Source organism: Lepidothrix coronata, unplaced genomic scaffold, assembly GCF_001604755.1.
Source record: "Lepidothrix coronata isolate B3197 unplaced genomic scaffold, Lepidothrix_coronata-1.0 Scaffold301, whole genome shotgun sequence".
Lineage (NCBI taxonomy): Eukaryota > Metazoa > Chordata > Aves > Passeriformes > Pipridae > Lepidothrix > Lepidothrix coronata.
In genome coordinates this window covers 348,909-376,610 of record NW_016690481.1, presented here as the reverse complement: position 1 = coordinate 376,610, position 27,702 = coordinate 348,909, and the positions used below count along the sequence as shown (strand labels likewise).

At 51.0% G+C, this 27,702-nt stretch overlaps 1 protein-coding gene across 1 annotated transcript in view; it reads left to right on the top strand.

The window, feature by feature from the left end:
* Positions 1-27,702, top strand: part of AAK1 (AP2 associated kinase 1) — an 83,163-nt gene that overhangs the window by 29,916 nt on the left and 25,545 nt on the right. The window contains exons 4-16 of the mRNA XM_017837330.1: positions 19-161; positions 5,653-5,774; positions 7,219-7,300; positions 9,142-9,274; positions 10,498-10,601; positions 11,588-11,667; positions 12,992-13,185; positions 13,251-13,523; positions 15,149-15,330; positions 18,505-18,734; positions 19,402-19,559; positions 19,904-20,020; positions 21,727-21,822. Coding sequence (XP_017692819.1) covers positions 19-161; positions 5,653-5,774; positions 7,219-7,300; positions 9,142-9,274; positions 10,498-10,601; positions 11,588-11,667; positions 12,992-13,185; positions 13,251-13,523; positions 15,149-15,330; positions 18,505-18,734; positions 19,402-19,559; positions 19,904-20,020; positions 21,727-21,822 — 1,914 coding nt within the window. The remainder of the gene's footprint in view (positions 1-18; positions 162-5,652; positions 5,775-7,218; positions 7,301-9,141; positions 9,275-10,497; positions 10,602-11,587; positions 11,668-12,991; positions 13,186-13,250; positions 13,524-15,148; positions 15,331-18,504; positions 18,735-19,401; positions 19,560-19,903; positions 20,021-21,726; positions 21,823-27,702) is intronic.

Genomic DNA, 27,702 nt, shown 5'->3' with positions numbered 1-27,702 from the left:
GTGCTGTTTGTCTGATAGGAGGGCAGGTGGTGAACCTGATGAACCAGCGCCTGCAGACCGGCTTCTCCGAGAGCGAGGTCCTGCAGATCTTCTGTGACACCTGCGAGGCCGTGGCCAGGCTGCACCAGTGCAAGACCCCCATCATCCACAGGGACCTGAAGGTGAGCTCTGCACTCCAGGGACCAGCAGGGAGTGTCGGAATAACCCAGGATGTGGGGGCACTTTGGGATATAAGGAAGATGTTAAGCCCTTAGAGAGTGTCCAAAGGAGGCAACGAGGATGGGGAAGGGCCTTGATTTGAAGCCCTGTGAGGACACTGAGGGCACTTGGTGTGTTCAACTGGAGAAGAGGGGACTGAGGGGAGACCTCACTGCAGTTCCAACTCCCTGAGGAGGGGCAGAGGAGGGGCAGGGACTGAGCTCTGCTCTGGGGGGACCAGGGACAGCACCCAGGGAATGGCTGGAGCTGTGCCAGGGCAGGGTCAGGTTGGATCTCAGGGAAAGGTTCTTCCCCCAGAGGCTGGTTGGGCACTGACCAGGCTCCCCAGGGCAGTGGGCACAGCCCCAAGGCTGCCAGAGCTCCAGGAGGGTTTGGATGATCCTCTGGGGCACAGGGGGTGACTCTTGGGGCTGGGCCTGTGCAGGGCTGAGGGTTGGACTGGATGATCCTTGTGGGTCCCTTCCAACTCAGCACATTCTGTGATTCTGTGATCCTCACTGTCTGCCTGCTGCCTACGCCAGTACCAGTGCTGTGCTTCCCTCCTTAGTAATGAGGAAAAGTGGGCATGAATACACCTCTCTATTGGAAGATAAAAAAAGAAATGAGCCTCTCATTGCTGCTCACCATATGTTTACCATCTATAGATCTCTTTAAACACAAATGTTTGTGAATAATTCTGGTTTGCACACGTGCCAGAGTGTACTTGATGAATTATTCACAGTGACTTTCTACCCCCTGAAACGCCCTGGATGATTTAAGGTTGTTCACAAAAAGTATGCTATGAGGTTGTTACCTGGACCCACATTAAAAGGAGGTGTTGGCCTTGGGGCAGGAGTTGTTAGGAGCTTTTGGAACTGGCCTCTAGAGCTCTGACCATGAAAGTGTGTTGTAAAACTGTGCATGCTTAGCTGGGAACAGGGCTGGGCCTGCAAGGAGAGCTTGGGAAAAATCCCATGCCTGTAATCAAGCAAACAAAAAGATGTTCCCTTTCCTCTCAACGAGCTTGTAAAATGCCGGAATAAAATATTCAGCCAAGAAGGAAGGAGGCTGCTGAGCAGATTTGAAATTCAGATGTGCTTTGTGGGGCAGGTTCTATTTTCAGAGCCCTCACAGATGTTTGTTTGTGCCGCACTGTTTTGTGGGAGCCAAAGATGCCCCGCGTGCCAGGGAGAGCCAGGTGGGGCAGGGGCAGGAATCCTCGGGGTCTGGGGTGGGTTGGCACGTTTGAAGTGACGGGGACCCCACTGCTCAGTCGGTTTGGACAGAGAAATAACTCCTGTGTGTGTTTTTCCAGAGGGAAACAGGTGGTCTCCTATCAGTTTGAGGCCTGGGTTTAGAACTGGTAAAGTCTGTGGGCATCTTGCAGAAGTTTGTGTAGGCCAGGAAAACTGGGATGAGAGGATGAGGAACCTCATCCTCTGAGGAACAGGAACCTCTCCAGCTGACATCAACCCCTGCCGTTACCTTTCTAGTGAATCCCTGGGGTTTTTCACAAAGAACAAACTCACTGTGTGGCCTGGGAATGAATCTGGGACATCTGTGCTGGGTTAGTGAGTTGAGTGTTACTTTCTGCCCTGAGTTGCAGTTGAAATGGGCTGTTGGGGTCTGATAGCCAGCTCCCACTGCCTAGATCGGGGAGGTTTTGCGAGGCCTGGCTCTTGGTAAGCTGTGCCCAGAGTCAGAGTTGGCTCTTCTCTGCTTGGAATCATTTTCTGGTTGAATAGTGTATTATTTCTGTCGTGGGGACCTCTGGGGATCTAGGCACGAATGCAGAATTAATGATTTATATATATTTTGACTTTATTTGAGTTAAAACTGTCAAGGGGGAGTTGCAAAGCCAAGAGAGACTAAGGGCCAAAGAAGATCTGTACAGGCTCTGAGTGTAAGGAGGGTGTCCATCCTTAGGTGTTTTCTTGGGGTGAACATAACCCTGCTGAAGAGGGGGCAGATGTTGATTTTGGAGGCTGCTGCCTGGGGGTTGGAGGCCTTTTGTTGCCTTGCAGCTCTTTGATGTGTCTCTGGTGCTGGAGGTTCCTGCCAGCAGCAGGGATCCTGTGAATGAGCTCTCAGCCCTTTCAGACAAGCGCAGCTGGAGGAGTCTCAGTGGCCTGTGGCTCTGGTTTTGAATTAACCCAACAGCCTTTGCCTGAAGCAGAACCACCTCCTGTTGGCACAGTCTCCCTGGTGGGAAGTGACCGAGGGACAACAGCACCTTTCCCCAGAGTTTCTGTAGGCAAAAGGGGCCATCTCACTGCGAGTGAGGGCCACGAGAGGATCCCCTGTCACCCCTGTGTGTTAAGGTTTTCCTGCCTGGTCTGAGTAACTCAGGTGCTGTGCCAGCTGCCAGTTCAGGCTGGGATGTTTCATTTCTTCTGCTTTGGTTGCCACAAAACCAGGTGTATATTGATGCAGCTTTTTCCCTAAAATGCAGAAGCCTCTTGTGTGCTGCTGGTGCCCCAGTCCGGACCCCTCTGAGGAGGATTCACTGGCAGTATAATCTTTACTGCTTCTTGCAGGGACTTTCCTCACCCTTAGGGTTCATGGGCCGCTGCTGCTGCAGGCCAGTCCTAAAAGGTTTATTTTTGTTCTCCTTTCTGGGGTAAGATCAATTCCTGTATCTTTAGTTTAGGCCTTCTGACAGTGCAGAACAAATGGCCAAACCTTGTGGCAATCTGTTATATCACCCTGGCTGGGAAGTCTCTGCTGCTGTGTTGGAATCTCGGTAAGAAGCTAGACCTGTCAGACCCCAGAGGAGCAGGGTTTAGTGAGGTGGAGGAAGGGCAAAATCTGCCTAGGGCTGATGATCCTGATTTACACAACTACCCCGTACCTGGGGCAGTTGTTTGCGTGGCTTGTTTTATATTTAACCTCGTCTTTCCAGTCTCACATCTCATAACTCCTGTTGTTCAGAGCACCAACTTGGAACCAGCTTGGATTTCTGCAGGGAGAGGTCTCCCATTTCTACCTGTGGTGCTTCTGGTGGTCTGAACCCCCCAGTTCCAGGAGCAGGTGACTGGATGGCAGATGAGCAGATGATTTCCCTTGTAGCAGCTACACAGCAGGATGCACCAAAAACTGTGTCAGGCAGCCCAGAGGATGCTGTTGATGCAAACCTCTTTCTCCTTTCCTTCCCCTACTTTCTGCAATGCCCAGGGGGTTGTGCTCTCAGGATAAGGCTTTAGTTTCACCTGCTTTCCTCTTAGCCCTTGTGTGGTGTGATCAGACAGTCCCACTGTGCTGCTGTCACCTCTCTGCCTTCCATCACTCTTTGGAATGCCAAGTCTTGCCCTGATGCCACCAACAAGCCTGGGATTTGTTTGGCTGGATCTGTTGAGTGTGATATGTAGAATTGTTCAGTCCTGTAGTGGTAAAACCCTCCTGTTGGCCATGTTTGGAGTGTTCCTGTGCCAAAATCAGTCAGTGCTCTGAGGTGCCACGTGGCTTTTGCTCCGTGCCAGGAAATGCTCCATGAGCTGTCAGAGGGGAACAGTGAGCGGTGCCAGGGGAGAAAGGGCAGTTGAAACATCTCTGAAGAGATCTGAAGGTGCTGGAAAGCAGTCAGGAAGTGTGCCCTGGTCATGCATCCCTCCCAAATCACCACCTGAGCTTAGGAATACTCGCCTTAAAGCCCTCGCTCTCAGGAGAGGGTAATGGGTGTTAAATTTACTACTTAAAGCCCCAGTCCTTATCCTTTCCCAGCATGTCTGTGCAGGGGGTTTTATACTTTAGTTCTGTTTTAGCAAAGAAGCATTTAGTTTGGAAAGACTGAAGCTACGCTCTGTAACCAACAAAACTTAAAGCAACTCATTGTTTCCCTTAAAGGTTTTTGTTTGGGGTCTAAGTCTGACTTTGTGTCGAAGGTTGCAGCCAGAGTTGTAAATGCTCAGCAGTGCTGGGAGCTGGAGTGCAGCTTTTTGGGAGTTTGACCAGAAGAAGACACCTCCATACTCCTTTAAAGACACTTTTCTCTGGCCTGGCAGGCAGTAGCAGTGATTCATGAGCTTTGTTTTGCTGTATTTATTTTTTCCTTTTGCTGGCAGTTACTGACCAAACCTGGTTGCTGGATAGTCCAGTGCTGACGTTTAACAAACCTTGCAGGATGTTTCAGTGAAAAATCACCTCAGATTTCTCAACCAGATAAAGAGGGAGGACTCTTCTGGCAATGCTTGAGGAGTATTTGCAGCGAAGAGGGAATAACAGTCAGTGTGGATGTGCTGGGGAGAACATCTGTGTGCAGTGCTTTATTCAAAGCAGATGGATGGCAGGGGGAGAAGGGGGGTGTTTAACCCTTGGTTCCAAGCCAGCCTTCTCCCCCTCAGCTGCTCTAATTTGGCTGTGTTTTCTGATGCTTAAAATGCTGACTCCTCCTTTTTCTTTCCTTCTTGTAAGGCTCATCCTTGATGGGGAGCTCCACTTCCAAAGGGTTTTGTTAGCAAACGCTTATGTGGGGTTTTTTCTGAACTGTGTGAGCAGTGTGTCTTATCTCGCTGTTGTATCTGAGCATTTGACACTGATTGAAGATAAAGACATGAAAAATTGTGTGTTCCCTCGAGAGAACATGCTGTTAATGCCTCTGTACAGATGAGGAGTGGGAACACAGGGCTGCTCTGCCAAAGCAGAGATCTGAACCCAGGGTTTTACACGTTTTAAGTCTGTGTTGAAACATTCAGGCAGTTTGCTAGGTTTTTGTTAATGCATGATTAAGTGTGAGTATTGAGGGAAAGGCAGTGTTTCTGCTGATTTTATTTATTTTTTCAACTGTCCCTGGTGTTTGTTTCAGTAGTTGTTTCAGTTGCCTGATATAATATTTGAAGGGAAAGGGATCATCTCAGCAGCCTGGAGGAACCTTGGCTGTTCCAGCCCCTGTTCAGGGACTGTGGGGTACCCAACACCTTCTGAGAAGGGGCACCTAAAGTGTGAGCATTTTGGAACGAGACCCTCAGGGACAGGGGGAGTGCAGGCAACGGCCTAGAGATGTGTTTGAATTTCATACAGTACAGAAGTGTGTGTGCTGTGATGTGTTTGCCTCTTCTCTGTCCCGTGGACAGCCCTTTGCACAGCTGGGGACAGTTGGATTTGCTGTTCCCCGTTCAGATGCCAGAGCAGGGGCACAGCAGCACAAGGACACTGAGCACCAGAGATGCCAGGCCACTGTTCTTGTCCTGGTAGTCCTGGCAGAGGCAGAAGTGTGCTTGCAGGAGGAGAAGGGGGGGGGTGGCAGGATGGAAGGCAGTGTTACAACTGTGCTTCCATCATTTGACTTCTATTTTAGGGGCTGTGACAGAGGCTCGATGCCTGTTTGCTTTGCTGTCGTGTTACGCCTTCAGATGTGTCTGAGATGTCTTCAGGCACTGAAAACCTTGGCTTGTGGAAAAAAAACCCGGAATATTTTTTGTGTCTGAGTGACTCTGTGTCTGTCTGTGACGCTTGTAGGTTGAAAACATCCTGCTGCACGACCGTGGCCACTATGTCCTGTGTGACTTCGGGAGTGCCACCAACAAATTCCAGAACCCCCAGACGGAGGGGGTGAACGCGGTCGAGGAGGAGATCAAAAAGTAAGTGTGCTTTGCCTTTTCAGCTCGGGCCTAGTTTGTGTTTGAAGGATAATTTTGTCTTGTGCTGGGATTAATTCTGCTCAGGCCTGCTGCAGCAGCTTGGCCGTGCTGCATGGCAGTGTGTGCTGCAGGTAAATGAGTGCCCGGGGGAAGGTGGAACAGTAAATTGAGTTTGATGTAATTGCTTTGGAGCTGAAGGACTGAGCGTGTAATGCAGAGGAGCTGCCCCACCTTGCAGGCAGTGACCTGTTCTGTTCTGTGTGGGGTCACTCTGTCTCTGTCCTTCATCTCTCTTGGTTCCTTTGAGCTGCCAGGCAGGGATGACACAATCCCTGTCCTTCCTCACAAACCCGTGCAGTGACTCAGGGCCCCATCTCGGCTCTGCATGGGAAGTGTCAAGCCCTGGAAGGGGTTTAATCCAGCTCCTTCTCCTGTCCCAGCCGCAGCCAGCTGTCCTGGCAGCATCTGGTGCTCCTGGGTGCTTCTGCAAAGGGGGCTTCCCTTGCAGTTCAGCAGGACCTGGATTAGGGATGCAGCACACTCCTGGTCCTTGGTCTTGCTTTAGTTTTAACAACATCACTGCTGCCAACTTGCCACCTCTGTCAGTACAACATCCTGGCTGGTTAGAGATGTGTGCAGAGCCTCCTTTTTGTTAGAATGCAGCTACACCTGCTTGGATTTCCTAGATTTGTTTGTTTGGAGTCATCAGAGCTCTCCTAATCCAGTGTTGCAGTCCCTTTGGAATGCCCTGTTTGTACCCTTAAGCCTACAAAACCTCTGCCTTTAGTGATGCTTTCCTGTGATCAAGGTAAGCAGCAGGCAAAGTGCCACAGCAGAAATCACAGACTTGCTGATAGGAAATCTCATCAGGAGAGTCTCTTAAACTCTGGTGCAGTTTCCAGCTGTACTGTTTGTGGGGATCTGATCAAATGAGGCAGATTCCAGCTCTGGTTTGAGGTACACAGTGGCCCCTCCCTTGCTTACAGTGGCTCTGAGCAGGAGTCCTGGTGTGAAATCTGTTTTTTAGGAGCCACATATCCAGTTACAATCTGTGATACAGTTGGCCACAGCCCTGCAGTGAGGACACTGCAGAGGACAGTTGATTACTGACCTTGTTAATACTTTGCATCCTTGAATATTTCTGTTGTAGTTCTTAAAATGACTGTGCATTTTTGTGAGTGAATTCCTTGTTTTAGAATGGATTGTGGTTACTGTTTTGGCTTTCCAGGGCAGTTTGCAGGGGTGTTTTACTGTTAGAGGTAGAGGTAGTGTTTGAGGTATGTAGCACATGATGCTGTTAAAGATTTTTTTAAATAGATATCTTTAGTATCTTTTTCCCTAGAATGAATAGGGAAAGAGAGAATTTGGATGTATTTGGAACTGTGACACAGTGAAAATGCCTCTGATACCCCTTTTGAGCTCCCTGATGGATGTTTCTCTGCAGGTACACTACGTTATCCTACAGAGCACCAGAGATGGTCAACCTGTACAGTGGCAAACTCATCACCACAAAAGCAGACATATGGGTACGTATGGAAACCACTGACACCCCCAGCCAGGCTGCAGCTGCTTCACTGCCATGAGGGCACGGAAACTGGGCTAACCTGCTTTCCTGAAGAGCCTGGGCATTTCTGAATGAAGAGTTCCTCTGCTGATGTGTCTGAGTTCCTGCTGAGCAGGGGGGCTGCTGGATGAGATGTGTGTGCTCCTCTCGTGTGGTTTGAATTTATGTATGAAGCTCCAGGATTGAACAGGGCAAACCTGATTTCGTATCTGAAGAGTTAAAGCAGAAAATTTGGAATATTTTAGTTTCTCGTGCCTGGGTTGGGGTGTAGGCATGTGAGATAGAGGTTACTGTTCAGAACTGAATAGAAACCCGAGCAAATGGACCTGCTCCCTGCAGCAGGAGTGGGTGATCCTGTGTAACACAGGGCTGAGTTGGCAAACTGGCCAAAGGCCAAACTCCTGCACTGCTATTCCTGCTGATCAGGGCAATCCTGCCGTGCTCTTCATGGCGAGAGCAGAATCCAGCTGGAGTGGAATCCATTCCTGGCTAACCTGATCCAGGGTGGAAGGCTTCCCTTCGGGTGGGACAGTGGTGGAAAAGAGTCTGTGCTGTTTGGAGCGCAGAGGCAGTTCAGCAGATGTGTCTGGAAGTGTTTAAAGTGGTAACTGGGAGCGTGTTTGTGTGGTTTCTGGAGCCCTGAGCTAGGAAGTAACACAGCAGAAGCAGAAAAAGGGTTTTGATGCACGATAGCTGTGCATGTACAAGAGGGAAAATTGCTGGTGTGACACCTGCTGGGAAGAGTCCCCTGCTCTCAGGGAGCTCAGCTGGAGTTGGGAGCAGCAGCTCCTGTGGGAGCACATTTCAGCAGGAATCTGTGGGATCAGGCACAGCACTGGGTGGGAGTGGAGAGGGAAGGTCCAGCTGTGAAAGGACAGTCTGGGCCTCAGAGGCAGCCTGAGGAGAGCCAGGATTTGCACTCCTTCCTCTGATAATGGGAAAGGTGGAGATCCAGGGGCTCTGCTCTTCCTGGCATGGCAGGAATTCTGTTCCTGTGACCCTTGGAGTGTCCAGACCAGTGTGTGTGTTGGTGGGCATAGGGAGCCTCAGCTTCCAGTCCTGTTCCAGTGCTTGTCCTGCTGCAAACCTCCCTTCCCTTCAAACCTGCTGAGGTGATTGTAAACCAGAGAGCAGTTGAATGGAGAAACCCTGTGACAGAGGAGATGAGCTGATGATGAGTAGTTTAGGATTAGGAAATGTTTCCTGTTCTCCCCTCTGAGGTGGTGGGAGTGTTTCATAATTAGCCCTTTGTGCAGAAATTGTGTTTTCTTTTGCAATAGGTGGTGGTTCTTGCTGCCAAAAGCAGCACGGCAGTGGAGGGAAGGGTGGTACAGCCTGGCAGGCTGCAGAATGAGCTGTATTTCCCTGGCATTTATTTAGAACAGCTGAAAGGTTGTTTGAACTTAAGCTTGGAAACAGTTTGGGCTTCTCTTTGTCAGAATAAATGTATTAATGATGATGGTTGCCATTTATTTGTGCTGTTCCTTTGCTTTTTCCTCTGTGTGTGGCAGAAAGAGGCTTTGCCTGCTCAGTGACATGAAGGGCTGTGCTCTGCGGAGCCGTGTGGGGCTGATGATACACAGTCCCCCAGAGCAGTGTCTCCCTAACAGGGGAGAGCTGAGCTCTCCATGGGTGTGTCCTGCCCTGTACCCGTGTTCCAGGTCCATCCCAGGGGTGCTGGGTGCAGGCCTGACATCACACAGGACTTGGATACCCAGACCGGAGCCCCCTCCCTGTCTGTGCCGTGGTGTTTGAGCTGTGCTTGGCTGTTTGCTCAGTCCCTGCTCTGTTCTCTCTCCCCAGGCCCTTGGCTGTTTGCTGTACAAGCTGTGCTACTTCACCCTGCCCTTTGGGGAGAGCCAGGTGGCCATTTGTGACGGCACCTTCACCATCCCGGACAACTCGCGGCACTCGCAGGACATGCACTGCCTCATCCGTGAGTGTCTGACAGGGACAGGCAGCTCCCACGGGGCCAAAACCCAGCACAGGTGTTCTGTTCTCATGTTCCCTGCTCCCACAGGAAAACCAGCAGTTCTCCTCTCCTTTTAGGAGACTTGCTTGCCCAGGGGTTGGTTAAAGTGATCTTTTAGAAGCTTAGGAGATCACTCTTGGAGGGCCAGCTGTGACAAAGGGGTTTCTGTTTGGCCAGGCTGGGGTGAGCTCTGGGGAAGGGCAGGAACACAGACAACCGTTTGGTTTGAGTCCTACAGGAACTTGCACAATAAGCCTATTTATGCAGAAACGTATTTCTCCAGTAATAAATCTGTTTGGATAAGGAACTGAAAAGAACCACAGTGACTTAGACTAGTGATAAGAATTCATCTTCTGTGAACTGGGAAGCAGAACTGAAATGATTTATAAATAACCCACTGACTAGAGTGAATGTGTAATTAAGTGTACAATGCACTACTCTTGGCAAAGCTGGGGCAGCTCTCTTGTTTCCAGCACAGCATTTGATTTTTTCTCTTCCTAGCCACAGTCTTGACTCACGCAGAGTTGGATGTGTTTGCAGAGCAGCCTGCTATTTTCTTTGCTCATGTGGGGTATCTGTGCAGTGGTGTCTGTGGCTGCCTTGTCCTCCTGCCCCCCTGACACACCGGGGCTGGATCAAGCTCTTCTCCCGTGGGTTTACTGGGAAGTACAAAGTCAAACCCAGTTGCTATTCCCTGAGCAGGCAGCATTTCCCCTCCTTGCCCTGGAGGCAGATTGGTCATAGCTGTGTTGGAAAACGTGTCCTGGTCCATCCTGGCTGTCTGTCCTGCCCCGTTCCCAGCTGAGCCCACAAGCAGCTCAGCCCTGCTGAGCCCTGACCTGACCAGGTGCTCTGAAGGAGGCAGAGCACCCTGTTAGCCCTGCTTGTACCAAATGTACAATCATGGAGTGGTTTGGGTTGGAAGGGACCTTAAAACCATCCAGTCCCACCCCCTGCCACGGGCAGGGACACCTTCCACTGTCCCAGGTTGGTCCAAGCCCTGTCCAGCCTGGCCTTGGACACTCCCAGGGATGGGGCAGCCACAGCTCCTCTGGGATCCTGTGCCAGGGCCTCCCCACCCCAATCCTGAGAAATTCCTTCATTCTGTGCAGTCTGAGGAGCTGCCACAGCTGGCTCATTTGCATCTGTCTGCTCTGTTTCTGATGTCACATCTCTGCCTCTTCCAGGCTATATGCTTGAGCCAGACCCTGATAAGAGACCTGACATTTATCAGGTCTCCTACTTTGCATTCAAACTGGCAAAGAAGGAGTGCCCAGTGCAGAACGTCCAGGTGAGCAGAGGGGGGGACTGAGGGAGGCCTCTGTGGGAGGAGACTGGGGAGCAGCTGCTCAGTGCTGAACATTTTGCTGTGTTCTGTAGGTTGTTCCCCAGTTCTGTAATTAGGAGAGTAGGTTTTTTTGTGTTTGTAATTATCAGTGCTGTTTGATTTAGATTTTGGGAGGATGAGGGCAGGAATCAGGGTTTTTCATATGTTACTTATTCCTGTTTGTCCCTGATTTACCTCCTCACCCAGTCACCAAGTGTGAGGCCAACCAAGAGATCTTGTGCATGTGAACATGGAAAATTAGGCCATGCTTGGGAAACCAATTTGATTTCCAGGCACACTCGTCACAGCGTGTGTAGTTTGGGTGCAGCTGGGTTTAAACACAGCAGTTTGGGGTCTGTTGGCTGGCTGGGACTTGTATTTCAGTTGCATCAGTCCTTGCACAGCCATCTGCCCCTTAGAGGGGGCAGATGTGTTCTTAGAGGCTTAACTGAAAAATAGAGTTGACAGTTATTTTCTTACGGTGTTGTGGACACCTGTGACAGACATTTTATTTTGTTGTTTCCAGGTAAATAGAAACCTGCTTTTATCTCCCCATGTTCAGGTGGTTATTTATGGTCTTTATGAATAAGAGATGGTTTTGGTACTATTATGCCTGTGTTTTATAGCATTATTAATAAATATTGTTGCTGTTGTCCCCCAGGTTTTCTTTTAAAAATGCCCAGGTTGTGCTATGAACCTTTGTGTTCGTGTTCCCTGTGTAGTAAATGGTCAAAAAGATGAGCCTTTTCTTTCCCCCCTTGTAAAGACTCTCCCAATCTACTGTCTTCCCATGACATGAACTTTGAGGAGTTTGTCGTGTGTCCAGCATGAGGAAAAATTGCTTTGGGGATCCCCCAATCTCCCTGTTTTATTATGATGCTTTTGCAAATTATTTCTGACTCTGTTTTCTGCCCTCACAATACCAAATTGGGTGTTTTTGGGATCTGCAGAACTCTCCAATCCCTGCTAAACTCCCAGACCCGGTTAAAGCAAGTGAAGCTGCTGCAAAGAAGAGTCAGCCCAAGGCCAGGTACCCCCTGCTTTGTGCTCCCCTCTGTGTTGTGCCTGTCGTGTCTCTCTGTTGATCAGCAGGGGTGTGTTTGCTGCTCCCCTGGGGACAAACACCACGGTCCTGAGAGCAGGAACGACCCCGGGCTCTGATCTGAGGGCAGCAGATGCGTATATGGGGGGTTTGTCTGCAGGGGGTGGGATTTGGGGGATGTTCAGCAGGACTCAGCAGCTCTCTGTGCCCCAGGCACTGCTCCACAACAGCTCCTGGAGCTCCTGCACCTGGATGGATCCAGCATGCCATCCTTCCAGAGCCACGGGAATACCTGAGAGCAGAGTCAGGGCAGAGACTGCAGCAGGCCTGGAATGGCCTCGGAGAACACAGATCTGCTGAGAGACTCAGCAGGGACTGTGGCTGAGTCTGACCCTCGACAGACCATAACCTGAGCCAGGAGTTACCGCACGAAATGACTGGGATTTCTGCAAGAGTCCTGTAATTCCTCTGGGGGAAAACACAAAAGCCCAATTGCTTCCATCTGAAGCGCTCAGTTAGTGGGGAAACCAGTGTACTCTGAGGGTTTTGTCCTCTCCTGCTGCTGCTTGCTCTGCTTGTGCTTCTGTGATTGAGACTTGTAAATTGTGTTGGACAAAGCTCGGGTGTGATTTTGGTGCAGAGTGAGCAGTGCACAGTGGGCACTCCAAACCCAGCTGCTCTCCTCAGACTCTGAAATGGGATGTCTCCCGTCTGCCAGTCCCAGCACGGTGTTTGGGTTCGTAACTGAGGGCAGTTACTCTCACTTTGGTCAGGTCAGTTAGGTGTCAGGAACAATCTCCTATCATAGCCACTGTATCCACAGAAGGACAGGGGCTGCTTCTCTCTCCTGCTCTGCATTTTTGGAGCTCAGTAAACTCAGAGGAGTCCAATGACCCGATTCTGGGGTAAATGTACCAAAGTTAAGGTGCATCTAAAGATGGCAATTTAGACAACCCTGCCCAAAGGTACCAGCTGCTCCGGAGCTGATTTGTGTCCTTCATCTGCTCCCTCAGAACTCTGAGTGGATTTAACAATATGTTGTATCAAATATTTGAATGAACTGAGTGGTTTTGACAAGTCCCAGCTGTCCAACAGGAGAAGATGCCACAATTGGCAGAGAAGTCAGAGCGACAGTGTTGGGTTAATTGTTGTGAGTGCATCTGGGAGGTTTTGCTGTGCGTGGTGTGTCCAGATGCCCACAAGTGTTTCCCCTTTCCTGGGCACACCCAGCTGGAGTGTGGAGGAGTGTTTAACCTGCTGTGTATTCCATGCACTGGCTGTGCTCTCAGTGCTCTCCTTTTCTTCCTCCCAGGCTCACAGATCCCATCCCCACGACAGAAACATCCATAGCCCCCCGGCAGAGACCTAAAGCAGGGCAGACCCAGCCCAACCCTGGGATCCTGCCCATCCAGCCAGCCCTGACGCCCAGGAAGAGACCCACGGCCCCGGCAGCCCTTCAGCCCCAAGGTGAGGCCGCTCTCTCCCCCTGTGCTTCCTGTGGGCCCTGTGCCCCCCAGGGCTGTGCTGCACCTCGATCTAACACCCTTTTGGGTTTTCTGTCCCAGCTGCAGGCCCGGCTGCCCTGGGCAGTGCCCAGCCTTCGCTCCCTGCCAGCACCCCCCAGCCCAAAGCAGCCCCCCAGCAGCCCCCGGCCCAGCCCCAGGCCAAGGCAGCGCCGGCCCCGGCCCCGCAGGCACAGCCCCAGGTCCCCTCAACACAGCCCCAGGCCACCCCTCAGCATCAGCAGCAGCTTTTCCTGAAGCAGCAGCTCCTGCAGCAGCAGCAGCAGCAACAAGCTGCCTACTACCAGCAGCAGCAGCAGATGATGCAGGCGCAGCAGGTGGGTGAGCGCGGCCGGCTCGGTGTGTGCCCGCAGCGTCTGCAGGGCTGAGTCCTTGTATTTATGGCGTTTTACAGAGGTATATTATGTTGGGGGGGGGATAGGGGCAGGTTTTAGGCATTTTCCAGTGCATCCCCAGTTCTCCAGTAAGATTTGCTCTCTACAGCTCCCTGAAACGAGGTTGCAGTGAGGTGGGTGTTGGTCTCCTCTGCTGCGTCTCCAGTGAAAGGACGAGAGGAAACGGCCTCAAGCTGTGCCAGGGGAGGTTCAGATTAGATATTAGAAGAAAGGTTTTTCACTGAATGAGTGGTCAGGTCGTGGAATGTGTTCACAGTTGGACTGAATGATCTTGAAGGTCTCTTCCAGACTTGATGATCCTGTCCTACACAAGACTGGCATTTTTAGCTGTCAGTGTGGAAGGCCTTGGGATAGTTTTGTCATGTACAAACATAAAATCAGTGGTGCTGGTTGAGATGTTACAGCTCCAAGTGTTTCAGGGTCTTGAAACACTTCAGTGCTCAGCTGATGAGCAGAGGGTACAATTTATGTCCTTTTTGTGCTTCCAGAAGCCTGGGGTGCCTTTTCAAGGGTAAGATTTGGTCTGGTTTTTGGTAGACTGTGGTGATAAGAAGGTCTGTGAACACATGATGTATTACACAGAGATGACACTCACATGCTTATCTGAGGTGTTCATAGCAGCACAGATCTCTGCTAAAGGATGTTTAACAGTGGAAGCAAAGGAAGTCTGAATCTTCCTATCCTGGGGAAAGGATGTGGACCTGTTAGAGCAGGTGCAGAGGAGGCCATGGAGATGATCTGGGGGCTGGAGCCCCTCTGCTCTGGAGCCAGGCTGGGAGAGCTGGGACTGTTCACCTGGAGAAGAGAAGGCTCTGGAAAGACCTTAGAGCCCCTTCCAGGGCCTAAAGGCAGCTTATGAAAAGGGGGGAGAGGAAGTTTTTATACAGGCAGAGTGTGACAGGGAAAATGGTTTTAAACTGACAGAGGATGGGGTTAGACTGGATGTTAGGAAGAAACTCTTGGCTGTGAGGGTGGAGGGGCCCTGGCACAGGTTGCCCAGAGAAGCTGTGGCTGCCCCATCCCTGGAAGTGTCCAAGGCCAGGTTGGACGGGGCTTGGAGCAACCTGGGCTAGTGGAAGGTGTCCCTGCCATGGCAGGGGATGGGACTGGATGGGGTTTACAATCCCTTCCAACCCAAACCATTCCATGATTCTGTGAAAGGTTTAGAGTCAATAAATGTGGAGGAGGGAGTTTGGGAGCACAGGACAGTCTGTGCCAGGGGAGCTCCATGAGTTTGGGAGCACAGGACAGTCTGTGCTGGGGGAGTTTGGGAGCACAGGACAGTCTGTGCCAGGGGAGCTCCATGAGTTTGGGAGCACAGGACAGTCTGTGCCAGGGGAGCTCCATCTGGGCAGGGGTAGCAGGGACAGGATCTGATTTCAGAGCAGGAGGCCGTGTCCCACCACCCCTCTGCAGGGGGTCTGCAGCCACTTGCAGTGCCTGTAAGCAGTGCTGTGCTGGCCCCCAGTCCTGCTGGTGGTTCCCAGTTCCCAGGCACACCTCAGGCACCTCAACCGCCGGTTGTTTCCCAGTTCCCAGGGATGCAGCAAGGAGCCCCTGCACAGCAGCAGCTCATGCAGAACTACTACCAGCAGCAGCAGCAGCAGCAGCTGATGGCCCAGCAGGCAGCCATGCAGCAGAAGACAGTGGCAGCAGCTCAGCAGAAACAACAGAGCCCGGCCCAGCCCCAGGCCCAGCCCAGCACGGCCCAGCCTGCACAGCCACAGGAGCAGGTGGGAGAGCCTGGGGGAAGGGATGGGGCACTGGGATCTGGGGAGAGCCCTGTGGAAAGGAATGGGGCAGTGGGATTTGGGGCACTAGCAAGTGCTCCTCTGCCAGGTCCTGTATGCTGGGTATGTGCCACATCCAGCTCTTTTTGGACCCACAGAGCCCAGGCAGTAAGTGCCAGGGGAGAATTACATTGGATACTGGGAGAACTGCTTCACCCAAAGGGTTTTCCAGCCCTGGCACAGCTGCCCAGGGCAGTGGTGGAGTCCCCATCCCTGGAGGGATTTAAGAGACACGTGGATGTGGCACTTGGGGATGTGGGTTAGTGGTGACCTTGGCAGTGCTGGGGAGTGGTTGGATTTGATGACCTTAGAGAGCTTTTCCAACCCAAGCCATTCCATGATTCAGGAGCCTGCTGGCCCCAGTGTGTTCATACTGACGTGTCAGCACTGACCTTGCTGCCTCAGAGATGTGCAGTTGCTTGGATTTCTTTTTCCAGTGGGATGCTGGACTCCAGAGTTGTGCTCTGGGTCCACAGAAAGAAGATGAGTAATGGATGAGTAAAAGCAAATGAGAAGATCTAAGTGGCTGCTTAATGCAGCTTCTCTCCATCCCTACCCTGTCACGTTGCCACAGAAGGCATGTGAGAAACTCTCTTAAAAATTAGTTGTACTTAACACATCAGGATGGGCACCAGGCACAAGGAGTTACTTTAGGTAACTCCTTGTTTGGAAAAGTTCTGTCTGATGTTCAGAGGAAGGCACAAAACAGCTTCCTGGCTGTTTCCAGCACTGAGATAACTTTTTAATGAATGCTATGGGAAGGAGACCTTTCAAAGGAGACTTTTGAAAGCACCGTATCTAAAAATAAATAGATCAATCATCCACTTTACTAATCATCTGAAAGTGCATCCAAAATAAATGCTCTTTACTTGATGGAAAATATGGCCTTGTGCAGGAGGAACCAGCAGCTGCCCACAGGGAGGGGCAGGAGCCTGGAGCCAAAGTGCTCTGCAGAGCTTGTGGGGGGAACCTGTGCCTTTTGTTTCCATTCCTGTGCAATCTGATCCACTTCTGGTTTGGGGAGCTCAGAGGAGTGTCCCTAACTCTAGGGGTGTGTTGGGAGGAAAGCATGGCCAGCAGGCAGGAGGGAGCAGCCCTGTTACTGTGCTGTGCCAGGCTGCAGGGGTACAACAAACAGTATCTGATAACAACCTGCTTCGGGTACTTATCCCTGGAAGTGCTCAGGGCCAGGCTGGACAGGGCTTGGAGCAACCTGGGCTAGTGAGTGGCATCCCTACCTGTGGCAGGGGGTTGGAACAAGATGATCTTAAGGTCTTTTCCAACCCAAACTATTCCATGACTCTGTTCCACACTGTTGGAGCCCAGGCTGAGGGTCACTCTGTGCTTGCTGTTCGTGAGTTGCCAGTGAATTCATCTCTCCAGTGGTTCCTTTGAAGTGACACCAGGAATTCATTTGACTGATCAGCTCCATCAGCCCTGACCTGGGCAGTGCTGGGGGAGCAGTTTGCTCTGCTCCCTGATGTGCCTCAGGGCTCTGTCATGTCCCCCCCTTGCTGTTGCATTTTCAGCCCTAAGCTGGTGCTGTGGGTGGGGGACACTTGGAGCTGTTGTGTTCCTGCTCTTGTTCCTGTTCTGCTGAATGACCCAGGGCAGGTCAGTTTATTGAAGTTGGTGGGAGATTTTCAGCATGTGCAGACAGGTTTTGAGTGAGGCCCATTGTTACCCTGTTCCTTTTAGAGCAGAAGTACCTGAAATGGAGCATTGAATCAGGAGCTTTGCTGTGATTTGCTAGCACAAGAACAGCCTTAATTTTATTAAATCAGCTGGCTTGAAAATGAGCCTTGTTCCCCTGGTAGGCTGATCAGAATGGACACATCTGGACACTTCCACTCCTGCAGTCAGGAGGGAAAAACAGTGGTTGGCTCATTTGAAAAATGATAGTGAGGCCTGGTCTCTGCAGAGCAGAGTCTCTGAGCAGAAGATACCAAGCCAGGACCTGTCAAAACCTTTTCACGTTGGGTGATTTCAGCTTAATAAACTCTGCCTTCACTTCTCTGGTGATTTCAGTGATGCCTTTTTATCTTTCAGCACCAAATGTCCTGTTCTGCAGTGACCTACATAGTGGGATGAGGTGGGTGACCAGGAGAGGCAGGTCAGGGACTGGGTCTGCCAGAAATGCAGAGGAAAAGCAAGAGAGCTCACCATTGTTTGCCTTGTCCTGCTGAGGTTCGGCACCACCCTGCGGGTGTAACTTTCCTGTTGCCCTCTTAGGTCTTTCCAAGTGCTTCATCTTGGTTGGAAATGGCCTGGGAACAGGGAGCCAGGCAGGGGAGGTGACATGCACAGCTTGCTGCTCCTTGCATTCCAGTTTTCCTGCTTTAAATCCAACCATGATACCTCACTGACAGACAGACTGAAAAACCACGCAATCAGACGTGATGCTGTTGTTTATCACTACAAAACCATATTTGAAGTATTTATGGGTTTGTGAGTGTAACACAAGACTGAGGCAATGGAAAAATAAGATCAATGTGAGGAAACCCCTTTCAGTTTCCAAGGGGTTTGTAGGTGGGCTGTCTTGGCTCACACCTAAACCAAACATGCCTGGTTTTCTCCTCCAGATTTTAATGATAAATGGTGCTCCTGTGGTCTTTTGTTTTCTTTTTTTTTTTCCTTCCCCTTAAGAGAAAGTTTTTTGCTCAAGATTTCTGCACAAATCTTCCACCCCCCTTAGGGATTTGGTCCCAGTCACACATTACCTGCTGAAGGCAGTGCTGCCCTTCACCAAATCCCCATTCCCTGTGTCCCCATGACAAGACTCCTGTGCGCTGTGGTCTGATTTCTTGTTTTACCTCTGCTCTGGATCTCTGCCCCTTTGCCTGTGAGCGAGTTTGAGCCCAGCCAGCCTTTAACAGATGCTGATGGAGGCTTTGCCTCCAGAGCTGCACCACAGCAAGGGGAGAAAGTCTCTGCCTGTGGAACTGTGGTAATCCTGAAAGACTGCAAAGCAGCAAATCCCCCCCGCCACGACTCCCCTGCGTGTCTGTTTGTCCCCTCCAGCCCGTGACCCCAGGGTCGGGTCCTCCAGCACGGCCCTGCTTTCCCCTCGAGGCTGCAGCTCCCCAGCGAGGCCGCTCTGCTCTGCTCTCTCCCCAGGCCCAGGCCCAGCTGAGGCAGCAGCAGCAGGCTCAGAGCAGCCCGTCTCCCACGGCCCAGGGGCAGAAGCTGGGCTCCCTGACCCCGCCGTCGTCGCCCAAGGCGCAGCGCGCGGGGCACCGCCGCATCCTCAGCGACGTCACCCACAGCGCCGTGTTCGGCGTCCCCGCCAGCAAGTCCACCCAGCTCCTGCAGGCAGCGGCCGCCGAGGCCAGCCTCAACAAGTCCAAGTAGGTGCTGGGGATGTGGCCTCAGAGGGCAGGGAGGGGGCTGGGGAGCCTCTGGTTGCCTCTGAGGCCTCTGAGATGGAGGCGGGCACGAACCTCTGAGGGCTGAACGAGTCTTTGCCTTCCCAAGAAACCAGCTCAGGGCTTGGCAGAATGTTGCTGAAAAACTTGCCAAGAAGTCCTTCTGGGGCGTTCCACACCCTCCCAAAGCCCAGGGCCTTCCCATGGATCAGCCAGTGTCATTTCAGCTGTTCACCAGTAGCCCTGGTGCACTCCTCACGCTTCCTGTTTGGCATCAGTGCTTCCTAGGAGTTGGACTTGATGATCCTGGAGGTCTTTTCCAACCTTAATGATTCTGTAATTCCCCAGGAGTACTTGCCAGGTCACTTTTGTAGTATCTGCAGGCAAGAAACCTTCACCTGAGCACTGCAGGTGATTGTTTCTAAGGGGATGCTTGTTTTAACCCCTGAGACCAAGATGCTCATCCAGCTGAGGAGCAGCTCAGGCTAAACTGTTCCCGGATTTCTGGACATGCAAGTGCAGCAACTGGTGCTGAGTGTTTCAGTTAGGAAGTAATTACAATGCAGTAGCTTGGAGCAGCTGGTAGTGCTGGCCAGAGGATTTCAGATGGGTTATTAATGACTTGTTTGGTTGGGGTGATCACATCCAGATCTGCTTCCACCACACCCTCGGGCTCCCCAAGGACCTCTCAGCAGAATGTCTACAACCCACCCGACGTGTCCACGTGGAACCCGTTTGATGATGATAACTTCTCCAAGCTCACAGCTGAGGAGCTGCTGAACAAGGACTTTGCAAAGCTGGGTGATGGTAGGTCCGTGGGGATGGTTTAACACCTGCCTGCTCTGGGAAGGGAATGGTGATGCTTTGGTCCAGTGTTCCTTAGGTGCTCCTTATTACTGTGATCCTCCTTCCCACTTCCCTTCTGTTTGCTCAGCAGTTCAGTGGTACCTCAGAGGCAGAGGTACCAGCTGCTTTTACACTGGCCCTGCTCAGTTGTTTGTAGCTGTAGCTTAAACTTTGCTTCATCTGCAAGCTGGAATTTGCAGGAAGGGGCTTAAGTCACTCACTGAAATAGTGTCCTAACCAATATAGATAAGCAGCCTGCTTTCAGAATGGAAGCTTTTCCCCTAACTCAGTGTCTGGCATTTCAGGGAAAGCTCCAGAAAAGGTGGGCAGTTCCACAGAGAACCTGATTCCAGGTTTCCAGCCGGCTTCGTCTGCAGCCCAGGCAGACGCGTTCGGGGGCTCCTCCTTCACTGCCGGGTCAGGTGAGTGTGTGAACGTGAACTGCAGGAAAACAGCAGCTCTTGGTCATGATCTCTTTGAAAGGGAAGTAAAACTGATATCAACTGAGCTGGGCCTTGGCACCAAGAGCTGTAGGGAATAGGTTGGCACTGCAGTAGAAAGGAAAGGTAGAAGACTGTGTGTCCTTGTCACAGTTGGGTGGCAGAGGCAGGAGGCACTGCCTGTAGGCAGAGGTGAGGAAAGAAACTAAGTGAGCCCCTTAAGTTCACAAGAAAGCTCCTTAGTGTGTTGGAGTTCCATGGAGCTCATAATTAGAGGTAAAACATGTTTTGTGCACTGAGGGAATTGGCCTCGGAGACGTTGGTCGGACACGCTGGAGCTGTCGAGCTGTTGGAAGGAGGAGAGGAGCAGGGATAGGAATGTCTCTGCTGCAGGAGGCTGGCAGGGATGAGTGAGCAGGGAAAGTCCTCAGAGGACAGCACAGTCTCATAATTGACATGTGAAATGATGAAGGCAGTGAGTTCTGCACTGGCTGTGCTGTGTGGGTCCAGAGGCCCTGAGTCCTTGGCTGGTCTGAGGGGTTGCTCTGCAGAGGCCTCTGCATGTGGGACCTTGTCTGGGGTCTCCTCTGGTCCTTGGGTCCCAAGGTTTTGCCCTGAGCAGCCCAAAAACCTCAGTGAATGCTGCTGCTTGTTTGTAGTTGTTCAGCATCAGCTCTCACTGAGTGCAGCCCAGACCTGCCAAGCACAGTGTAGGAAAGCTGCTTCAGGAGCTCCAAATGCCAGTGATCCTCTCCCTACCTTGGGCAGCCCTTGTTACTGGTGACAAATGTTTGATGCCTCCCCATGAGAGCAAAACAGCCCTTGGTGAGAGGAGTCTGGGAAGAGACTGAAGAATCCTTTGTGGAGCAGGAAGTGACAGATTCATTTACACTTATTTCTGTTTATAAAAGGAGCTTCAGAGGAGCTTTGTGACTGAGCTTGGTACTGTCGGCTCTTACCTGAGAGTCAAGGAGTTAAGTCCGTGGAACAGGAGTGCTCTGGGGAGTTGCTTTCTGCATTTGTCCAGCTGTGAGCAATTTATGGTGTTCCATCAGCCTTTGTGGAGGGGTGTTGGGCAGCAGCAGCCCCAGACTCAGCTGTAATGTACCTTCTGAAAGCCTGAGGAGCCTCTGCACGTTCTGGGCTTTCCAGTCACTGTTCTGTGTTCAGTTCTTTCAGTGGCTGTCTTTGAAATGTGCCCTCGACTCTCCTGTCCTGGGCTTTGCACAGGAAGGTGTCTTGGAAACCTCGGTGCTGGGCTGGACCCTTCCAACCCTTCTCTTTCTTTCCTCAAACACAGGAGTCTCTCCAGGCCTGTCTGGTACAAGATACTGCATCTTTTATTCCAGACACAGAGGCCTGATGTGGGCTGTGTATCCTCTGCTGAGGCTTTTCACCTTTTGTGCTGCTGTGAAGGGAGATAACAGGCCTTCCCTGCCAGGGAGTGGTTTGAGATCTGTCGGTTAAAGTGTGTTGGAGAGCTACATGGTAATAGCTGTTTGGTTTTGTTGTTTGGTTTTTTAGTCTTTTCACTGGCAACATAAACTGGATTTGAGTGTGTGTGTGTTGTTCTGTCAGGCTGTTGTTGGGCTCTGACACTGAGCTGTGCCTGTGCTGAGACTGCTCGATGCCTTCTGCTTTCCTCTTCTCTGTTTCACTCTGCCTTTTCTCTTCCTTTTCTCTCCCAGCTGAAAAAACGAAAGACATTCTGAGTTTGGACTCTAGCCCTCCTCTTCTGACTGTGCCTGATCCTTTCATTCCTCTCCCGTTATCCGACACGCCAGGTAACAGAGCAGAGTTTGTGGAGGGGGGCAGAGTCTTGGGCTTGGTTTTGTCCTCCTAATGTTCTGGTTCTGTTTCCAGGCACCCTGAGATCCTGGGCTCAGCCAGTGGGGCTGGGCACTGACAGGCTCAGCTGAGCTGGGGGCAGTGCTGATGTGTGTGCTTGGTTTTCCTGGCACACCCCAGGGTTGTCTCCTTGTTCCTGATGCCAGCAGTGTTGGTGTCTTTAAAGGTTCAGTATTCAAAGGCTGGAGCACCTCTTCTAGGAGGAAAAACTGAAAGCTGGGGGAAGAGAAGAGAAGGCTCTGGGGAGACCTGAGAGCTCTTTCCAGGGCCTAAAGGGGCTCCAAGAGAGCTGGAGAGGGACTTGGGACAAGGGCCTGGAGGGACAGGACAAGGGGGAATGGCTTCCCACTGCCAGAGAGCAGGGTTAGATGGGATATTGGAAAGGAATTCCTCCCTCTGAGGATGGGGAGGGCCTGGCACAGGCTGCCCAGAGAAGCTGTGGCTGCCCCATCCCTGGAAGTGTCCAAGGACATGTTGGACAGGGCTTGGAGCAACCTGGGCTGGTGGAAGGTGTCCCTGCCCATGGCAGGGGGTGGCACTGGATGAGCTTTACAATCCCTTCCAACCCAAACCATTCCATGATTCTGTGAAAAAATAACCATCAGGTAATTAATCACCTCCTCTGACCTAAGCTCTTTTCAAATTGGTCTCCAGCTTTGAAATTGTAGGTTTTATTGTTGTTAATCCTTCTTTCCTGGAAGAGTCCATGTTTCTTTGGCTTCCACAGCCTGCTGCCAATTCATGCATCATGTGAAGCACAAGTTACATGTGACCTTTTCTGATTTGGCAAAGTTTTCTGGTGCAGTTGGTGCTATTTCCATTTCCTTTGCAGTGCTGCTTCTGTCTTTCCTCTGTGCACATTTCTGCCTGCAGCAGCCAACACTTTTTAGCACAAGATTATGTAAGTGCTTAGGAGCTTATTTGCAAATTGGTGGGATTTGGAAAATGGGAATGTTTTTATCTTGGAGTCTCTCTAAGCCCTCCAGTGACTGTGTGTGACAGGTCCCTTGTCAGTGAGCCCCAGACAAGTGCTCGTGGCAGCTCCCACCCTTGTCCTTAGCCCAGGCTGGGGATCACTGGGCTGTGACAGTAGAGGACCCAAACCAAAACGTGCTTGTGAAGGTGACATCTCTTCATGGAGAGCTGAGCAAATCCCTTTTTGTCCATAAGTCTGAGGAACTTGCTTCCTTCTGGTGGATGCTCAAAGAGCATGAGGAGTGTGGTTTGGTCCAAAAGGGATTTTACATAAATGCTGCAGTTTGAGGGTAGAAGGAACTTGGAGGCTTTGTCCCCTGTGTGGGCATGTGCCAGGAGTGACCTGCCCAGCTGTGACTTGAAAAGAGCCCACAGGAGGCACCTGACTGCACATTTTCCTTCCCCCCTCAAGTGCTATTGGAAGTGCTGTTTTTCCTGGTTGAAGTCTGTCACCCAGACCGTGTAATTCCCTGCCAGCCTCATTCCCAGCTCTCACAGTTGCACCCCAGGACGTTTTCCTTGCTGCCTGTTGCGTTTCCACAGAGCACAGCCCCAGGGAGCAGCAGGTGAGCTCCAGCTGGGGGAGCTCTGGAATTCTCTGTGGCAGAGGAACCCTGTGGAGGAGTTGCCTGCCAGCCCTGCCCTTGGGGGCAGCTCATCAGAGCAGCAGTTGGTGCAGTTCCTGTGGTGCCAGGCTGCTCAGCCCACAGGGCTGGCCCTGCCTGGTTGTGCTTGTGCTCTCTTGCTGCTCTCCCCATGTCTGGTCCCGTTGAGCTCAGTGGATCCCCTTCCCTGGGGCCAAGGGGACGCAGGAGATGTGGCTGTGTTGGCTTCCTGCAGGTTCCTGCCAAGGCATCTCTCGTTTATTTTTCACCTTTTAACATAAAACTTGAGGCCAGGAGCTCATAAGTGTTTTCAAGGGCCAGATCTGTGGACTTACCCTTAGCTTTCAAAACCAAGAGGGTTTTGCCTGCACTTGTAAATTCAACAGAAAAGATAAAAATCCTGGGATTGGACTCAGGTTTTGAGTCTGTGTCTGTCACGTAGGACGGAGTCCTCTTTGTTCTTCTGTGTTACCTGTGCAGAACCATCCCCCAGCACAGAGAGGGGTGTGCTGACTGCAGGTGAACAGAAGTTTTAGTGGTGCCCTGTGAGTCAGCAGAGCTGGGAGTGACTCCAGTCTCCCAGTTGCACCTCACCTCCAGTTGCACAACATCTCCAGTTGCACCTCACCAAGCTGCCTCAGTTCTTTGCAGGAGCAGCTGAATTTCTTACTGAATATTTCCTTTCATTTGGAGTATTTTTATTCCTGAGAAAACCTTGATAATAGTGCATGTCCTTGCTTTGAAAACATTTTACCTTAGTCTTTATAGGCTGGGAGGATGGACAGCCCTTGCAGAAGTTCCAGTGTGAGCCCTCACCCTGTGCTGGCAAGGGCAGTGTTGTTGAGGAGGGCTTTCAGTACCCAGGTGAGGTTTTATTGGGTGTTTTCCCTGTTTGTCACACAGAGCCAGTTCTGGGAGTTCTCTGCCCTCCAGACCTGCAGCAGCTGAAGGACTGGCTAAGGCTCAGCTGCTTTCTCTGCCTAAAGCACAGCCCTGCTCCCTGTGGCACCTGGAGGTGTGGGTGGCATCACTTGGGTGTTGGCCAGAGCCCTCCTGGGCCTCTCCCCTTCCCTCTGCGTGCTCAGAAGGACAGATGTCATCAGGGGGCAGTGGGATGGTTTTCAGTGTTTCTCCTCCTCCAGTGTGGACTGGCTGCAATTCTTAATGGAATTGTAACTAGTGAGAGGAGCTGGCAAGGGGGATGTGAAAATATGGCAAAACATCTGTTAAAATAAGGAGGAATTAAATATTCATGCTGAAAACATTTTTCCTTGTGTATGTGCAGGAAAATGAGCCAAGTTGTTCTTAATGAGCTTATTGCAGGAGTCAGCACTGACTAATCCTAATGGAGTGTTGATCAGTGGTGACTCTGCGTGGGGCCACTGAGTGTCTGTGCCCAGGAATCGAGCTCCTGGAGCTCAGGGGGCTGCTCTTTGCAGAAGGTGTTCTGGAGGAATTAAACTGAGTTATGCACCTGAAATTAAACTCAGTTCAGGACAAGTCTCTGTCCTTGAGGTTTTGCTCCCTGAGTGGTCCCAAGTCTGGGATTTCTAAACCTGCTTTGCAGAGCTTTGTCTGAGAGGTTTGACCCAGAGCCCCTGGTGCTGCTGCTCTGGCCCATGTCCCTTATTTCCCACTGCAGTTGGAGTGTTAAATGCTGTCCTGACGTGGTTACCCATGTCAGCCATCCATTAGATGAGGTTTCACACACATGCTTTTGACTTCAGAAGCATCTGCTCACATCAAGATTTTGATAAGTGCTGGCTGGGCCCAGGGAAATGCCCTCTGAGATACTGCCAAAACTGTCCCTTTCAGTTGTTTGGGGCTGGTTGCTTTGGGGTGGAAGGGGCATCTCCTTGTCTTATTTCCAGATAAACTCCGTGTCAGTACTGAGTTCAATGCCACTGTGGCACCAGGAGTCAATCTTTTTCACCCCTTTTTTAACAGAGCTTTGATCATTCTTTGTGAATTTACACAACCCTTTCCTCCCTGCAGTAATTCAGCATCAGCTGCAGCTGAGAGACAGACATGTCTGTGGTGGAGGGACTGACTTGTTTGAGGAGCAGCAGCACCAACCAGCCTCTGCCACATTGTCTTGCCCTTAAAAAATACAAACTGAGAGGAATTCCACATCCAGCACAGCTCAGAAACCATTCAGGGATAGCTGAGGGAGGATGCCCAGGCCAGGGAACTGGGCACACACTGAACTCTTGGTTTTCATGGAAAGGCAAACACTGTTGCTTAGTGTCACGTTGGGGTTCTCCAAAACCTTTAAACAGCACTTTAGGGATGATGTTTGCCTTCTTATTCCTTACAAATGCTCATGGACTGGTGTGTTTCCACGTTACCCTGAGGATGCTCATCAGGGTAAGGAAGCAGATGTCCTGCAGTGCAACCTCCAAACAAAACATGCCCACCCCCCAGCCTGATCTAAAGATTTGGTCAGCAATGTGGGGCCCTGGTAACCGTTCCTGCTCAAAATGGAATTGGCTTCAAAAAGCAGAGTTTTAAGCAAAGAAATGACTCTTCTCACTGTGTTGAATGTGTGGCCTTCAGGAGCTGGGCCCCAGCTTTGTCCCAGGGCAGCCCAGAGAGCTGGGGGGAGGGTCAGGTTTTTGCAATGGTTGAAGAGCTGGAAGTGGGACAGAACTGTGAAGTGTTGAGATGAGGGTGCTGGAAGTGGCAGTTTGTGGCACCTGGAAGCACAAGCTGGGACCGAAAGCACCGACAGCCTTGTCAAAACACACGAGTTCGGCTGCTGTGACAGGGCCACTGTTACTGATGCAGGAGGGTCTTTTATTTCGTGGCACAAAATACTTGATGAGATGTTTTTAATCAGCATAACTCTGCCCCAGGCCCATAAATTCTGATAACTGGGTGCCCATCTATGTCAGAGTGTTCACAGCAACTGTAACAAAACCTGTATTTCCAATGAGAATTTATTTGTCCCAAGATGACACGTTGAGATAAAGTAATTACAGACATGCACAGCCACATATTGGTGTGTACTAATGATCTGAGTTTGCATCTTGAGTTGGGAAGATGCAAAAAGGCAGTTACTCATCTGGGAACTTGATGGTTAATTGCTGCATTAACTGAGAGGACAATATGGTGTTGTGGTGATTTGGGGCCAACAGACCTTGGGAATCACAACTAAATGAGTGTAAACAGCATCTAGTGTTGTTCTGCCAGGGCTTTGAGCTTGATCTGAGGGGGTATAATTTATTATTTTACAAATATTTGAGATCCTGAGTGTGAAACTAAAATTACTTGATTTTGATTTCTTAAGGAGCCACTGTTAAATGTTGTCCAGTTATCCTCCATGGTGTTTACAAAGTCCTGTGTATTTGGAGCATTCCAGTTGCCTTTATTCAGCTTCTCTTCCTGTTTGTGCTCTGTAAGAAACAATCCCATTTCACAGCAAGCCCATTAGGAAAATTAAACTCCAGTGCCTTCCTTGGTCAGCCCAAGTCCTCTGTTGCTGAATAACATTCAGGACCTCCTCTAATCTGTAGCACTGGCTCAGTCAGGAGGCAGAAACGTCCCCAGTGCCTGATCCCTGCCCACGGGGTGATTGCCCTCCTGCTCCCAGCACAGCTCACCCAGCAGCAGTTTTACAACCTTGTCTTTCTTTCCCAGTTGCCACCCGAAGAAAAGGACTCTGCTGTGTCCTCTCTTGAGCTGTCTTTCCCTTTGCTCTCCCTCCAGTCCTGCAGTGAGTAACAGCCTTGCTGTGTGTGGTGCTGCTGCCCCTCCTTGCCTTGGAGATGGTGCATCTTGTTCAGTGTGTTCTCAGCTCGGGGCACATTTTTGCCTCCCTTCCCTTTTTAACTTGCAAGTTTCTCAGGAATCTTTTTTCTCTCTAATAGCCTGCTCTGACTATAAGCCCATTTGCCTCCCTCTTCTCTTGATTTATATTTTTTCCTAACTCTAGTCCTTCTTAAAGTGCTTTTTGCATTTTCTTTGTTGCTTCAGGGGTGTGTGGCCCCCAATAACTGCAGCATGTCAGTGGAGAGTCTGGAGTGGTGGTGCTGCAGATGCAAAGTCTGTGCAAACTGACTGATGGTGACCCTCAGTCAGACCTGTGCATGTGGTAGAACAGGGATCTGAAGACACAGGGCAGCATTTTCTCAGTGGATAGTCCAAAGCTGTGCTTCTCAACCACTGCATGGCCTTTGAACGTGTTTGCTTGTTCCAAGATACGAATCCATAGTTAATTCAGTGGCTTCATTTCCT